The 14,159-nt window shown below is 49.9% G+C and overlaps 3 protein-coding genes across 3 annotated transcripts in view; 1 reads left to right on the top strand and 2 right to left on the bottom strand.

Moving 5' to 3' along the window:
* Positions 1–3,682: 3,682 nt before the first annotated feature.
* On the top strand, positions 3,683–6,021 carry dnaaf2 (dynein axonemal assembly factor 2; the record flags this gene model as incomplete). Its single annotated transcript, XM_084482106.1, has 2 exons — positions 3,683–5,374; positions 5,524–6,021. The coding sequence occupies 2 exons, from the start codon at positions 3,683–3,685 to the stop codon at positions 6,019–6,021; spliced, it is 2,190 nt and encodes a 729-aa protein (XP_084338232.1).
* Positions 6,022–6,329: 308 nt separating this feature from the next.
* lrr1 (leucine rich repeat protein 1) lies at positions 6,330–10,946 on the bottom strand. Its single transcript, XM_084481828.1, has 5 exons — positions 10,481–10,946; positions 9,917–10,015; positions 8,564–8,816; positions 7,612–8,086; positions 6,330–7,139 (listed from the first exon to the last, which is right to left on the bottom strand). Exons 1-5 carry the CDS (start codon positions 10,661–10,663, stop codon positions 6,884–6,886), a joined length of 1,266 nt encoding a protein of 421 aa, XP_084337954.1. The 5' UTR covers positions 10,664–10,946; the 3' UTR covers positions 6,330–6,883.
* A 1,834-nt stretch (positions 10,947–12,780) lies between these two features.
* LOC311362276 (transmembrane protein 151B) overlaps positions 12,781–14,159 on the bottom strand; it is a gene marked incomplete at both ends in the record, with an annotated part of 4,528 nt that continues 3,149 nt past the window's right edge. Inside the window, one exon of the mRNA XM_084482105.1 lies at positions 12,781–14,159. This exon is cut by the window's right edge and continues 340 nt beyond it. Coding sequence (XP_084338231.1) covers positions 12,781–14,159 — 1,379 coding nt within the window.

Here is a 14,159-nt window from a genome sequence, read left to right as displayed (position 1 = left end):
TTCTCGAGACGTTCAACGTGATATATTTGTAAAAGCGTTTATATTTTAGCAAAGTATGAGAAACCTTTTAACATTCACAACGGTTTATGATGATAATGAGCGATTTGTTGCAACATCCCATCTTCGTTCCATTGGCAGACGTTGTACAGTGAGCTGACTTGGGTCTACAAGATGGCACCCATGATTTCAGTTGGCAGAACTCTGTCTATATACGGCTCTGCCCAGGGCTATGTGATGCACTGGTGCACCGGGGTTGGCCAGGGTTCAGCAGGTAGCCCCGGGGGTGGCCAGCGGGCAGCGGGGCTCCGACGGACCGCTGCCGTGGCAGCAGGGCTGGGCGGGCAGCCCCGGGGGCGGCCAGCGTTCCGCGGGGCTCCGACGGACAATCCTGGGCAACAATCCTTTTCTCCTGCATGTCGCGGTTCCCAATTCCTTCTCAACCAACCCGACCCAGACAACCCCGGGCAACAATCGCGGGCAACAATCCCCTTCTCCTCCATTTCATTTCTCCGTTGAGTCTGTAGCCTACTTAATATTGACGTGGAAGTGGAAGAACCAGAGGCGTCTGAGAACCCGTCGCAGTCGTTTGAGATTCATAATATCATACGGAGGTGCAAACAGCTTTTGACCATGATAATAAATATATTATATAGATATCTAAATATAATATGATATTATTTAGATATAGAGCTCCAGGACTCCCGCCGGAGCACCCGGAGTGTTCAGTGTTCCACTGTAAACACTAGCGCATGGTACCGTGGCTGCAAGCTGCTCAGGGCCACACTCCCACCCTCCACCTTGACCCGCCTCTAAAAACGGCACGTTTGTGGAAAGCTCATTGTGGGACTGGCTCGTAGTGGCTGTAACTCTGCACCAAGGCTGAATTTCTTGAACGTCTTCAAGTACTGTATTAGGGGCCCACTAACACCTTTATTAAAGCATCCATAAAATAGCATGCCAAGGGACCTTTAAAAAAATAACATTTCCTAGCATTCAGCTAATATCTCCTCATGATCCAATAGCTATGCGACCCCTGAGGGTGTTGTAAAAAAACTCTGGTCTTCTCAGCAGCACGTAGGCTGATAACTATGAAAACGATGTAAACTACACTACCGTAATTTCCCGCATATATGCCGCATCGTGGACAAACCGCAAGCCTTTAATTTCTGTATTAAAAAAACAATTGTGTGCATGAGAACGGTGAGAGCACATCAAACGCGCGTAGCAGCTAGGACCCGTCTTTCTTTACTGTCTCCGAGTGTGTGTCGCTGTTAAACACCTGACAATGAGCTAGTTTACCATGATAAGACCGCCATATGAATCTGGAAAAAATTAATAAAGACAGGATTTGGTCTCCTATATTTCCTATTCAGGATAACTCATGTGTGTTTCCATTGAAAACAAGAACATTCAAAGTGATCCTAAACTTTAAACCTACTCTACGTTCTGTTGGGCAAAAGCATCAACCAAGAAATTTAAACAAATAATACAAACTGAACTTCCACCATCATGCATAGCGCACATTTAAACAGATAAAAGAGCAGAGAGGAGCCAGCTCAATAAAAGCATCTTCCCTCATGGTATAATCTATCTATCTATAATCTATGGTATAATTCACCCCTGTGAGATGCGTGCCAGCTCACCAGCATAACCTGCAATGTCCACAAAACCAAGGAAATGGTTCCAACCCAATGTAGAAGAGTATATCACCCTTGTAGTTATGTGGCCCAGAACATTTGACTCTGACTGTAAGAAAAATAATAGCTTGTAGCCTGTAGAGGCCTAGACCTAATCACTAGTATCAAAAGAATGACCTGACAGGTGGTGAGTGATATGGCTGTGATCTAGCCCCCTAGTTCTAGCCAAAGCAGGCAGCCTCAGTCTAACATCTGCCGACAACAACCTGTATATCAAAGCAGCATCTTCCTCATGGTATAATCTGAAACCCCTGTCAAATGTGCTAGAGGGACTCACTTCACAACCAATAAGCTTTTATATAAGACAGGCAATTAACTTCCCTTCCCTCTCTCAAGCAGTCCGAGGGCGAAACAGAAATAAACTTTCAGATTTTCTACTTGTGTAGTTTTTTCCAATTACAGTATCTTCATTTTACAATTGTATCTCTATGCTTGTAAAATTTATATTAATGACCATTAATACTTACAAGACACTGCTTGAAAAGTAGATTAGGATCTTCACGTAGGAACACAGGAAGTCCTTTCATGGCTGCTTCCTTGCCGTGTCTGACGATGTTGGTGGTCTCAAAGAAAAAAAGAAAAAACAGAAAGATAGCTCTAATAATAGCAAGACTAATTGTAATTCAACAGATTGAATTTCATCTGGGCAAAAGTATTGTTTGGTACTGTACTGTGCACACACCTCATCATCAAGCTTTCTCAGTATCTCCTTCAGGTCCTTGCCAAACTCTGTTTTTCGGGCGCGGTACAAACTCAGCAGTAGGGGCGCATATTTTTCTACAGCAGCTCTGAATGTTCCGAGTAGATCTAGATGTAGATGATTCGGATAATCTAAGATCCGAACCATCAAGCTGGGGCTAATATTCAGATCTTAGCTCCGCCACCAGAGGGCTCCGCGGTCGGGGTTCCGCCGCCGGCCATAGGCCCGGTCAGGAATCTAGCTAAGATCTGCTAAGATCTGAATGGCCCAGTGGTTGGGGACCGCTGGGGACCGCTGGTGTAGCCTATCTATGGGCAATTAAAATGCATGAAAAGGCCATGCTGTATGGATAACGCGAACACATTGGGTACCTACATCTAATAGAAAAGTATTCATCGAACCGCAGGCCTTGACTAGGCTAGTCTACATAAAAAAGACGTGTGCAACTAGCCTAGCTAAACACCGAATTGTGTTCTCATTAAACAACTTGCGATACGAGAGTCCTGGTTGCACAACGATAATAACAAATTAAGTGAACAAATGAATGATATAGTTGGTTGCATGGTTGAAACTTTTGAACAACTCTTTAGGCTATTTGTTTATTTATTTCGTTTAGCTCTCCTTAAATTAAATTCACGCTTCAAAACTTTTACTTCTAAGGCGAGCTTTACTTTGAAGGCGAGCTGTCTCTGTTTCCGGCTCTCGACTTCCTTGTTCAAATATCATTGTACAACTTGGATAATGGAAAAAGCTGACGCTTTGGCACGCTGAATTGCGTTGCACGTCTCGGACAATGAAATTAGGCAATACCCCCTAAACTGGCCTGTTTCATTATACAACGTGAACAAATGTAAATGAATTATACTTCGTACACGGACCGTAGACCCAGTACATTATTTATATGAATTAGAATAACTTAGAAGAAGAATAGGCCTACTTATAATTATTTAGATTTTGATGCGATATATTTGGCAGAATATTTATTGCGACCATCATGGTATATAGTTACTTCTTTATATATATATATAGTTTTAATTTATTTATTCATATATAACAATGAACCATTTATTTATATGAACAAATAATACAATACATCACTCAATTGTATTTCTAGGTGTTCTGTTGTACTGAGAGCTGATTGGCCCGCGTGTTGCCATAGCTACGTCAACAAACGGAGTAGCTTCACTTGTAGCGTGTTTTGTGACCCTACACTTCTTTATGAAGGGCTGGTGGAGGTTGATATAACTTCGGTTTTACTGACAAATAGTGTGATAAGGTGAATAACATGGAGTTCGGAGCCAAGCTAAAAGAGTTAAACATGACGACGGACGAAGTCGAGCGGTTCTCAGCGGCCTTTAAAGACGAACAGTTCAGAGGTTTGCTGCTCGATTACGCCAAGGAATTATCCGACCCCGAAAATAAGAAGAAGTATGAAGAGGAGATCAAACTGCTGGAGGAGGAAAGGGGAAACGCCATCGAGTTTATCCACCCACAACCTTTCAGAGCGCTCAAAACGAGCGTCAACGGGAAACAGAAATGCTTCGTCAACATTTGCACCAATGAAAAGGTCGGTAAGTGTGAGTTTAAATGGGGGGTATCAGAGGAGGGCAAAAGAGGACAGCATTGGTCTCTGCCCCACAGTCTGCACCCTGGAAGACCAGAGAGAGACCCCAAAGGAAACAAGTTCATGATCTATGATGTGATCTTTCACCCAGACACTATTCACATGGCGAGCAGGAACAGAGAATTTATGGACATGGTGGACAGCACCGCTATTCAGGGAATCCAGGACGGGTTTAAAGTAAGACTGGATCAGAACAACGTTAAAGTGCTGGCCACAAAGTATAAGGGGGCCCCCCAGCCCTGCGTGGTCCGGAAGCCCATCCCCGGCTACCAGGCTGAAGACCCTCCAGCTAGTCCAGACCCTCTGGCCTTCCCCTTCCCTGATGAAGACCCCCCCAGCAGAGCCGCAAACCAGCCTGCAGCCGGTGCAAAAACAACAGAGGAGTCCACGCCAAGAAGCTTCGTCACAGAATCCCCAAAGCCCGGCGCACCGACCACACCCCACTACACTCTGAAGTACAGATCCTTCATCGACCTGCAGGACTTCAGATGTTCCCGGGACTCTGCCCAGAGCCCCAGGCCTGGAGCGATCGTGGTCACTGTGGACATGCCCCTCCTCAAGTCAGCCAAGGACACAAGCCTGGAGGTCCTGGGGAAGACCCTCCGGGTGGAGTCCAAGAGGCCGGCCTACAGGCTGGAGCTGCCCCTAGCGTACCCCGTGGACGAGGACAGCGGAGAGGCCAAGTTCAACACACAGAACGGGCAGCTCACCATCACCCTGCCTGTTCCTCCTCTGGTCCAGACGTTGGACCTCACCTTCGGGGCCGGCCTGACGGGCAGGGAAGATGAGACGGGGGGAGAGGGGGAGGGGGAGGTAATAATGAACGAGCAGAGCGAGGAGGACGAGGAAGGGGATTGGAAAGAATCTAAATTAAAATCGGAAGCGACGCAAAACGGGGAAGTTCAGAACAGAAGGAGTGAGCTGGATAAACAGGAGGAACTGGAAAAGGAAGAGACAGAGCTCCAACGGGAGAGGGCGGATGGACGTGAGAGGGAGAGAGCTGAGGCCAGAGAGGACGGGGGCTGTGATACTGAAGCACAGGCAGGAAACCCACGCAGAAATGATGTTCCTACCACGCATGTTGCTTCCTACACTGAAGACAACCCCAGTGAACCTGCTGATAACAGGAACGGTGTCCAACCTCATACCCAAAAGAGCGTAAAGCACCTAGAAGACAACACAGGCGAAAACAGTGGAACCTCAGAAAGCAGCTTCCACTCAAGAAACAGCTTAGGAACTGAGGTGGACGAAGAGACGGGGACACACACAGGGACAAAGGTAGACACAGGGAGCCAGGGAAACACAGGGACCTGTGCAGAGAAGGAACATCTGCAAGGCACTTCAAGTACTGAGGTGAGAAATGATCAACAATGAAGCCATTGGTTCAGAACAAGGTCGGACAATGCAAGTTTAACAAAGGGTAAAAGTATATTATTATTTATTACATTATAAAATTAATAATTTTTTACCCCGTTTTAATGTTTCTCTTGTCCTAGTCCCAGTACACGTTCTCTCAGCTTGTATCCGGTGGCAAGTCCAGCAGTGAAGCCACAGGATTGGCCGAGTTACTAAACTCTGAAGACAGGAACCACCAGATGATCCTCAATGTTCCTAAAGCGAGCGCAGAGGATCAGTTAAAGAAGGAGGGTTCAGCGGACGCTGTTCTGGCCGGTCCGGTGAGCACCACAGAGGAAGAGCAGCATCAGGAGGATTCAGCGGACGCTGTTCTGGCTGGTCCGGTGAGCACCACAGAGGAAGAGCAGCATCAGGAGGATTCAGCGGACACTGTCCCGGCCGGTCCGGTGAGCACCACAGAGGAAGAGGAGCATCAGGAGGGTTCCCCGCCAGGCCAGAGCGGGTCAAAGCCTGTATTCTCTCAAAAGCCTCCACAGCCGTTGTTGAGGGAAATGGATGAGAGCGGACAGGAGACCATCATCAGTGATCATGCCACATCCGCTGGCTTAAGCTTCCACAACTCCCTTCTGTATGAACTGGACTAAAAGACAAGCTTTGAGGTGACCAAATGAGCAGAAATGCTATTAAAGCACATAGCTGTCCTTGGTAATGACAAGGGATAAATCCTATAATGGAATAATATTCCATATCTTGTATGTAATATTTAAGTCTCACATGCTGTAGTGACACATTCTATATTGATGTTCATGAAAAAAACAAGTCATTGCTCGATTGATTTTTGCTTAGAACGAATGAATAAATATCTTGAATAACCCGTTTTATGTATTTATTTTTCAGATATTTAAAATAATTTCTCAGTAAAAACACCACTGACAGAAAAATACATATTCGGTTGAGGAAAACAGGATGAATCTCCAATATCTCTGATTTAATACTTCACAGAAGTAGGGCGAGGCAGAATGATGATCTGCATTTTGCAATCGAATGAGGACAGAAACCATGACATTGAGTAAGAATATAGAACAGTCACAGTTGGTGGGTGTGTGTTGGTGTTTTTCACCCTTTTCTATTTGATGAAAGTTACAAACGCTCCTCTTGGACTCCAACCATCAAAGTGCAAGACGTGTGTCGTACGAGGAGGGGAAATGAGGAGTGCTTTCGATAACAAAGTCTGTCCTTTACATCACATCACCGCTAGGAAAAGAGCAGCCAGGATCCCTCTGAATTATGCAGCATTGTAAAAATCCCTCTTGTCCATCGCATCAGGAAAAACTATGTCATGTGGCCGACAACATCAACGTCCCGAAAGTAACATGTTCAAAAACAAAAGCCTGGAAATAATGTCCCCCCAAAACAGGACCTCCCCCCACCTCCCTTTTGTGGGGGGCATGGTGTCTGTCAAAGCCCCCCGTCCTGTACTGCCCAGTGGAGGGGTCCGCCGGCGCCCTACCGCCCGCCCCTCTGCAGGCAGGTGTCCAGGAACTGGGAGTAGCAGGACAGCGAGCAGAAGTGCTGCTGCACCGGGGCCTCGGTGCCGCCCATGTCGTCCACCAGCACCACCGTGTGAGACACCTGGTGCAGGTTCATGCTCACCGCCGTCTGGATGAAGAAGCTGACGCAGGCGCTGCCGCAGTCGCAGGCCTTGGAGACCTCCAGGTCTCGGCAGAGGTGGGCGGGGAGCTGCTGCGGTCCGTACGGCACCCTGGGGGGGGGGGGGGGGGGGGAGCAGGAGATGGAGGGGTTTAGTGAGAGGGGGAAAGAAAGAGAAACGCTGGACGGTGTTGAACTGCGGCCTTGTTGATAAAATAACATTGATGACACTTGGGAAATACATTGATAGTTTATCACTTTAGCCATGAACTGCATGGAAAGTGGGTCACATGTCCTTCAGCCATGTGGAGGACCAGATGACACAGTGAACCGTGTTAAAATCCAGGCGAAAGGTCACCAATGGCATTGCACAACTGTTGGAGAAGAGTCTGCACGCAATCAATCATGAGCAGCTGTGTCCGTCCCAGTGGTATCACTAGGTCAGCACGGGACTAGAACCGTCAGACAGGGAGGAGGATGACTACACTGCAATGGTGTCTTTGAGACCAAGAGAGACCTCTTTGGTGTGTCCACCAGCTCCAGTTTAGTGCAGAGGGATGAGACGCTGGCCAGCTGCTGCTCACCTGAGGTTGACCACCGCCCTGCTGGCCAGCTCCTGGAGTGACAGCGGGAAGGTGAGGTGGATGCTGTGGTCCAGGGGGTTGGGCGGCGTGAAGGGGTTCCCGAACAGGTCCAGGTTCTCCAAGCTCAGCCTGCGGAAGTCGCCGGGCAGCAGGGCCAGCTGGTTGTGCGCGGCCGACAGGAACCTCAGCTTGGAGAGCCGGCCCACGCGGAAGGGCAGCCACTGGAGCTTGTTGTCGTCCAGCTTGAGGTTGACCAGTTCCCGGAGCTGGGAGAACTGGGAGGGCAGGCCCCGCAGGCGGTTCTGACTGAGGTCCAGGTGCTGGAGCGTCCGCTGCAGGGTGGACAGGCACAGGGCCTCGCTGAAGCTCTCCAGCTGGTTGTTGTGCAGGATGAGCTCGGCAAGGCAGCCCAGGTCCCCAATGGTGGCCGGGAGCTTCTTGATGTGGTTGTTGCTGAGGTCCAGCTTGCGAAGAGCTGGACAAAAGAAATAAAGAGTCAACTTCAATCCCAGGAACATATTTGTTTCAGCACCGCCATTCAGGGAATCCAGGACGGGTTTAAAGTAAGACTGGATCAGAACAACGTTAAAGTTCTGGCCACTTTAACGCTCTCATTTCATGGGCCATGAAATCAGAGAACCTTCCTGAATGCTTGCTTCCTGAAAACGCTGTCAGAGGGTGAGTATGACTTTGTTACGTGATAGGATGTTACAATGCACTTTTACGCCATACATATATACTATACTAACCCCAACCTGGAGAAATCCACATGAAAGAAACAGAATATTGTTTACTGTAATATAAACACATTATCATTTCAAACTTTAACCCTACTTTAAAAATATCTTCCCATGTAATTCCATGCGCGTAACAAAAAGCCACAGTCCCTAACCGTTCCCCAGGTTAACCTGCATCCTACAACTCTTCCCCACGACCCCCCACAGGTTCGTACCTTTGAGGGACAGCATCCTCATGTCCACGCGCGAGAGCTTGCAATAGGACACCTGCAGCTGCTCCAGGGAGTAGGGGAAGCTGGATGTGAGCGGGTAGTCCTTCTTGGAGACGATGGTGAGCTTCTTCTTGGGCTTCTCCACGTCACGGGCGCGGACCGGGGTCAGAGTGGCCAGTGGGAGGCTGCTGGTGTCACTGCCGCGGTCGGCCAGCCGCGCCGCAGAGAGGAAGCTCTTCAGGCTGTTGGCGTCGGCCTGCGAACCGTCACATGAACCAGGTATTATCCGGCATGTAGCTCAGGAGGTAGAGCGGTTTGGCTGGTAACCTGAAGGTTGCTAGATCGAGTGTTGAGGTGTCCCTGAGCAAGACACCTCGTGTTCGGCAAAACTGTAAAGGGCTTTGGGTGGCCACTGGTTAGAAAAGTGCTTTATAAATGCAGTCCATTCACCATTATGCTTCACCGCTTTGAGCTTTTGAGCTGCTCACACAGCAGTATGTGTACAATACTGTGCCGCTGCTACGTTTCCATGGTGCCGAGAAAGGGCAACGCTGGCGTGACAAACCAACCTACATTTACTCAGAGAAAATATCTTGACACACATTCTATGTCCTATTTCTAAACATATAATTGGCCTTGCAAAGCATGTCAATTTTAGAGTGTTTTTTGCCATTTCCAATACCCAGAGGCATGCAACACATTTTTGCATTCAAAGTGTGTTAGTGGGTGCACTGATGAGGTGATGCGTCCTATGTATGGTGTGTTATGTCTGACTTAAGGTTCACCAAAGGCCCTGAACTGTGCCCTTCATATCTAGGTGAGACCCATGGCATTGACCACCTGTGTTTGTATTCAGCAGAGCTCACACACGGCATTGAACTGTGTATCTAGGTAACAGGTCACCAGTAGCAGTGAACTGTGTGTATAATATATACAGGTGAAAGGTCACCAATGGCACTGCATCGATGCGTGACAAAAGGTAGTCAATAACGAGCTGTCCATCACAGTGGAGCAAGAGAGTACCACTCGGTCAGCAAAGGCTATCAGAATTAGACAATGTGACTGACACAGCATACAGTATTCATGTGTGGGAGCAAGCATGTGTAGCAAGGACGTTCGTTTCACCCTCGATAACTGTCCAGACTTTAGTCTTGTTACTTATAAAAACCTACAGCATCAGCATATGTGCTGAGAACCCCTTTGTCTTTGAAAGATGTCACTCTGCCCATTAGTAACATACATAAAGGTGCCATTGTTCTTTGACAGAGTAGTTATGTTTGCCATCTAAAGAGGCCTTGTATGTGGATAGGAGCATCGAGCAGAGGATGAATCTTTATATTGTACCACATCTCGTACCTTGCTCAAACATATGTCAATAGCTGGTTCTTTGATCCTGACGGTGGCTTTGCCCTCCTCGACGAACCACGTGAAGAACTTCTCAATGTTGTCTTTCAGCTGCAGAGAGCAAGAAGAACAGCGTGAGAATGTGGCTGATCGTGAGAACACACACATTTGTGGGAGAACACACAATCTCTTTCCTAGGAAGGATGACTATATTAAAGCATTTCAGAGGAAATCCCCTTACGCAACATCATCTGGAAAAACCTCCATAACAAGTTAGAAAAATATAGTTATAATCATTGACGGTAAATGGACTGCAATTATACAGCGACTCACAACACTATACAACAGTAATTTACAACATTTTTCCGTTCATGCACACAATCACACACCGACGGCGGTGTCAACCATGCAAGGCGACAGGATGAGGTGTCTTCCTCAGGGACACCTCGACTGTCAGCTATGAGGAGCCGGGGATCGAACCAGCAACCTTCCGGCTACCAGCCAAACCGCTCTTCCTCCTGAGACGACATTGACATCACACTACAGATGGATCGCAAACGGGCAGGGCGGTCCGACCTTGTACTTGGAGCCTGCCCGGTCCTTGGCCGTGCAGATGATCATGTAGACGCTGGTTCTCTGGGTGGTTTTGTCCAGGTGCTTCCCGATGGAGAGCACCGCTCGGGCGCCCTTCCCTCGGTTCTTCATTCCGAACGAGGGGAGCATGCGGTTGACGACCTCGACATCACACTGTAGCTTCATGGCACTGGGCAGAACGAGTATGAGAGGCCGGCGCGACACGGAGGAAGAGATGGATTTAAAGTTTTAATACATCAGCAGCTCCAGCAGAACGCGTTCATGGGGTAAACAGCAGCGCGCCGCGGTTCCACCGCGGAACAGAACAACGCGGTCCCGCTCAGGAGATCACCTGTCAGCAGGTCGTTGAGCAATAACCTCACGTTTTAAGATGTTACGCGTTTAAATTTTCGATTGATTGGATTAAACTAAACAAAAACAAGCATGTTTACTTCTCCGTGAAAGCTGCATAGGATACCATCCCGCGCTATGGAAGTGACGTTAGAGGGGCGCTTGTTGCTATGTTACAGTAAAAAGGCGGCGCGCGAACAGACGAGATCTTCTACCGCCCCGCCCTCCAATTCTGACCACAAGTCTCGAATCGAGCGCTCACTTATTCGAGCCAAACAACCGTGGTGATTGGTTTTGTCATGTACAACTGTTTACAAAACATGTGTGCTAATTATGATATGCAATGAATTCATGGTATACATATACTATTATAATACGCAAAAAATAGATTATTGTTCATTTTTACATTTTAGCGTTGTATCAACAGCATACAGCCACGGTACTGTAATTCGATTTTCAGAATATCTATAGCACCATCTAGCGGCTGACACAAGTATAGTTGTTTGGACCCTGAATCCTGAAAATGACACCTTATGCCTGTAGATTATGTATTAAACAGCTTGAGGAAATAGAGCATTCAATTGCTATTGGACACACACACACACACACACACACACAATAAATTTGATTATTTTGTACGTTGTTTTCATTGTGTTTTTATTATTACTTCGGCACCATGTTCCATACAAATTGTGAGCATTGCTAACAAGTCATTTGTCATTTTACAGCTGAATTGGCTGAATATTAAGCCTTTATGTTTTCTTCAACATGCACCAGCCTCCCATTGTGATTCTGAATGGCCTTCAGGGTTGTGTGTGTGGTTGTGGAAGAACGTGAACCACATTGAACACGATACAGAGAGCATTAAGCTAAATGAATGGATGCACGTGAGATACACCTTGTTTCCTCCTTACCACTCAGCACATTCTCTCTTATATCTGGAAATGAAAAAATAACGACATTAAATTAAACTTTTATGTAAAGTCCTTATTCAAGAACCATCTTTTGAATAGCCTTCATTCTGGCAAGACATGTTAATCTTTATTACATATATATCTCCCAAGAAAATGCATGGGGGGGGGGGGGGGACAGTAAACTTCCATCAAGCTGAAAGGTCTTTGGTTTCAGTCTGTCGTCCACCGCTTGACTGACAGACAGGATCTTTGGTAACAACAGCATGCACTCCCAGTTCCTCCTGCAGTGCCCTCAATGAGCCCCCCTTCTACTCTCTGATAGTACCTCCACACAAACACACATGTAGTACATCAGAATGTAACGCGTTCTGCGGTTATCTACCCCACCATGGTTATGAGCAGTGAAAAGCAGTTATGAGCTCAGCAGTGCTCTCATTTCATGGGCCGTGAAATCAGAGAACCTTCCTGAATGCTTGCTTCCTGAAAACGCTGTCAGAGGGTGAGTATGACTTTGTTACATGATAGGATGTTACAATGCACTTTTACGCCATACATATATACTATACTAACCCCAACCTGGAGAAATCCACATGAAAGAAACAGAATATTGTTTACTGTATATATTACAATATAAACACATTATCATTTCAAACTTCGACCCTACTTTAAAAATATTTTCCCATGTAATTCCATGCGTGTAACAAAAAGCTACGGCCCCTAACCGTTCCCCAGGTTAACCTGCATCCTACAACTCTTCCCCACGACCCCTCACAGCGAGGTCTCCACGCAGCAGGACCCCCACAGCGAGGTCTCCAGGCAGCAGGACCCCCACAACAAGGTCTCCAGGCAGCAGGACCCCCACAGCGAGGTCTCCACGCAGCAGGACCCCCACAGCGAGGTCTCCAGGCAGCAGGACCCTCACAGCGAGGTCTCCAGGCAGCAGGACCCCCACAGCGAGGTCTCCAGGCAGCAGGACCCCCACAGCGAGGTCTCCACGCAGCAGGACCCCCACAGCGAGGTCTCCAGGCAGCAGGACCCTCACAGCGAGGTCTCCACGCAGCAGGACCCCCGCCGCACAAAGTAGCGCCGCACGTCGCGGTCCTCCTCCCCGCCGCGGCCCTCCTGCCGGTGCACGATGAGCACGGGGAAGAAGCGGGCGTCCCGGTACGTGGGCGGGCTCTCGTTGAGCGCCAGCTGGCTGGAGTCCGAGCGGCAGCAGCGGCGGTCGGCGCAGCAGCGGTCGGTCAGCGTGCTGCTGCGGCTCCTCCACAGCCCCACCGTGCGCCGCGAGCCGTACATGCGGCACAGCGAGAAGCGCGATGTGTCCAGCGAGAGGCGCGAGTGCAGCAGGCCCCCGCGGCACGAGAAGAGGGAGGAGCAGCTGGAGCTGGTGAGGGTCCGGCGCCGCCCCCCCGCCTCGCCCGGCCCGCCGTGCCGGCTCTGCCGCTGGAAGCAGCGCTCGCAGTCCTCCGCGCTCAGCAGGGCGCCGTAGCCCCCCGGGGCGGCGGAGGGCTGCCGGCCGGCACCGTTCAGCAGGTGGCGGTTGGCGGAGGGGGTGTGGGCGTCGTCGTCAGGGTCCCCGGTGGGGGCGTCGCCCGCCCCGCGCGGGGCCACGGGGTCCGTGGCCCCGGGGTCGAACAGCACGGCCTCAGAGTAGCTGGGGATGATCTGGTGGTTGGAGCGGATGTGCCACTCCAGCTCCGTGCTGTCGCAGGTGTCCACGCGGGGGATGCCGCAGCCGGCGCCCCCGGGCCGGGCCGGGACGTCCTCGTCAGTGGGGGAGGGGCTGCTGTAGCTGTACTCCAGGCCGAAGAGCTTCTCGATGCGGTAGTGGACGTAGGTGGTCCGGTACTCCATCAGCACCCGCAGTGGCCAGGACAGCATCAGCAGGGCGGCCAGCCAGAAGGCCAGCTGGGAGGTGTACCAGGGCAGGCGCTCGGGGTCCAGGTAGGCGATCAGGTGCTCCTTGAAGTCCACGTTCTTCAGCTGCATGCCCTCGCGGGCCTCCATGTAGTCGTCCATGCCCTCGATCTCCGAGAAGAAGCGGGAGCGCTGGTTGAGGTAGGAGTTCTCGGGGCCGGCACCAGCGAAGCTGAAGCACTTCGTGAAGCGCAGGCGAGTGGCGGGGTGGCGCTCCAGGCCGCGCAGGTCGCACGACACGTCCCTCATGCCGCAGCGGCCGTAGTCGAACTCGCCCTCGGCCACGTGCGTGTTGACACGCTCGTGGTACACCTGTGTGGTGGTGTAGGCGTCGCCGTTGCGGTAGCGCGTCACCTGCCGCGTGCGCCGCACAAAGTGGTAGCTGATGGCCTTCCACCAGACGCAGGGCCGCGCCGCCCGCATCCGCAGCACGCGCTCGTACACACCGTCCACGTCCGCCCGGGACTGCAGGTCGCTGCGGGCGCGGCAGTGCCAGC

Source organism: Micromesistius poutassou (assembly GCF_964030765.1).
Source record: "Micromesistius poutassou genome assembly, chromosome: 17".
Taxonomy (NCBI): Eukaryota; Metazoa; Chordata; class Actinopteri; order Gadiformes; family Gadidae; genus Micromesistius; species Micromesistius poutassou.
The sequence above is the reverse complement of the archived record's forward strand: the minus strand, read 5'-3'. Positions and strand labels throughout refer to the sequence as shown.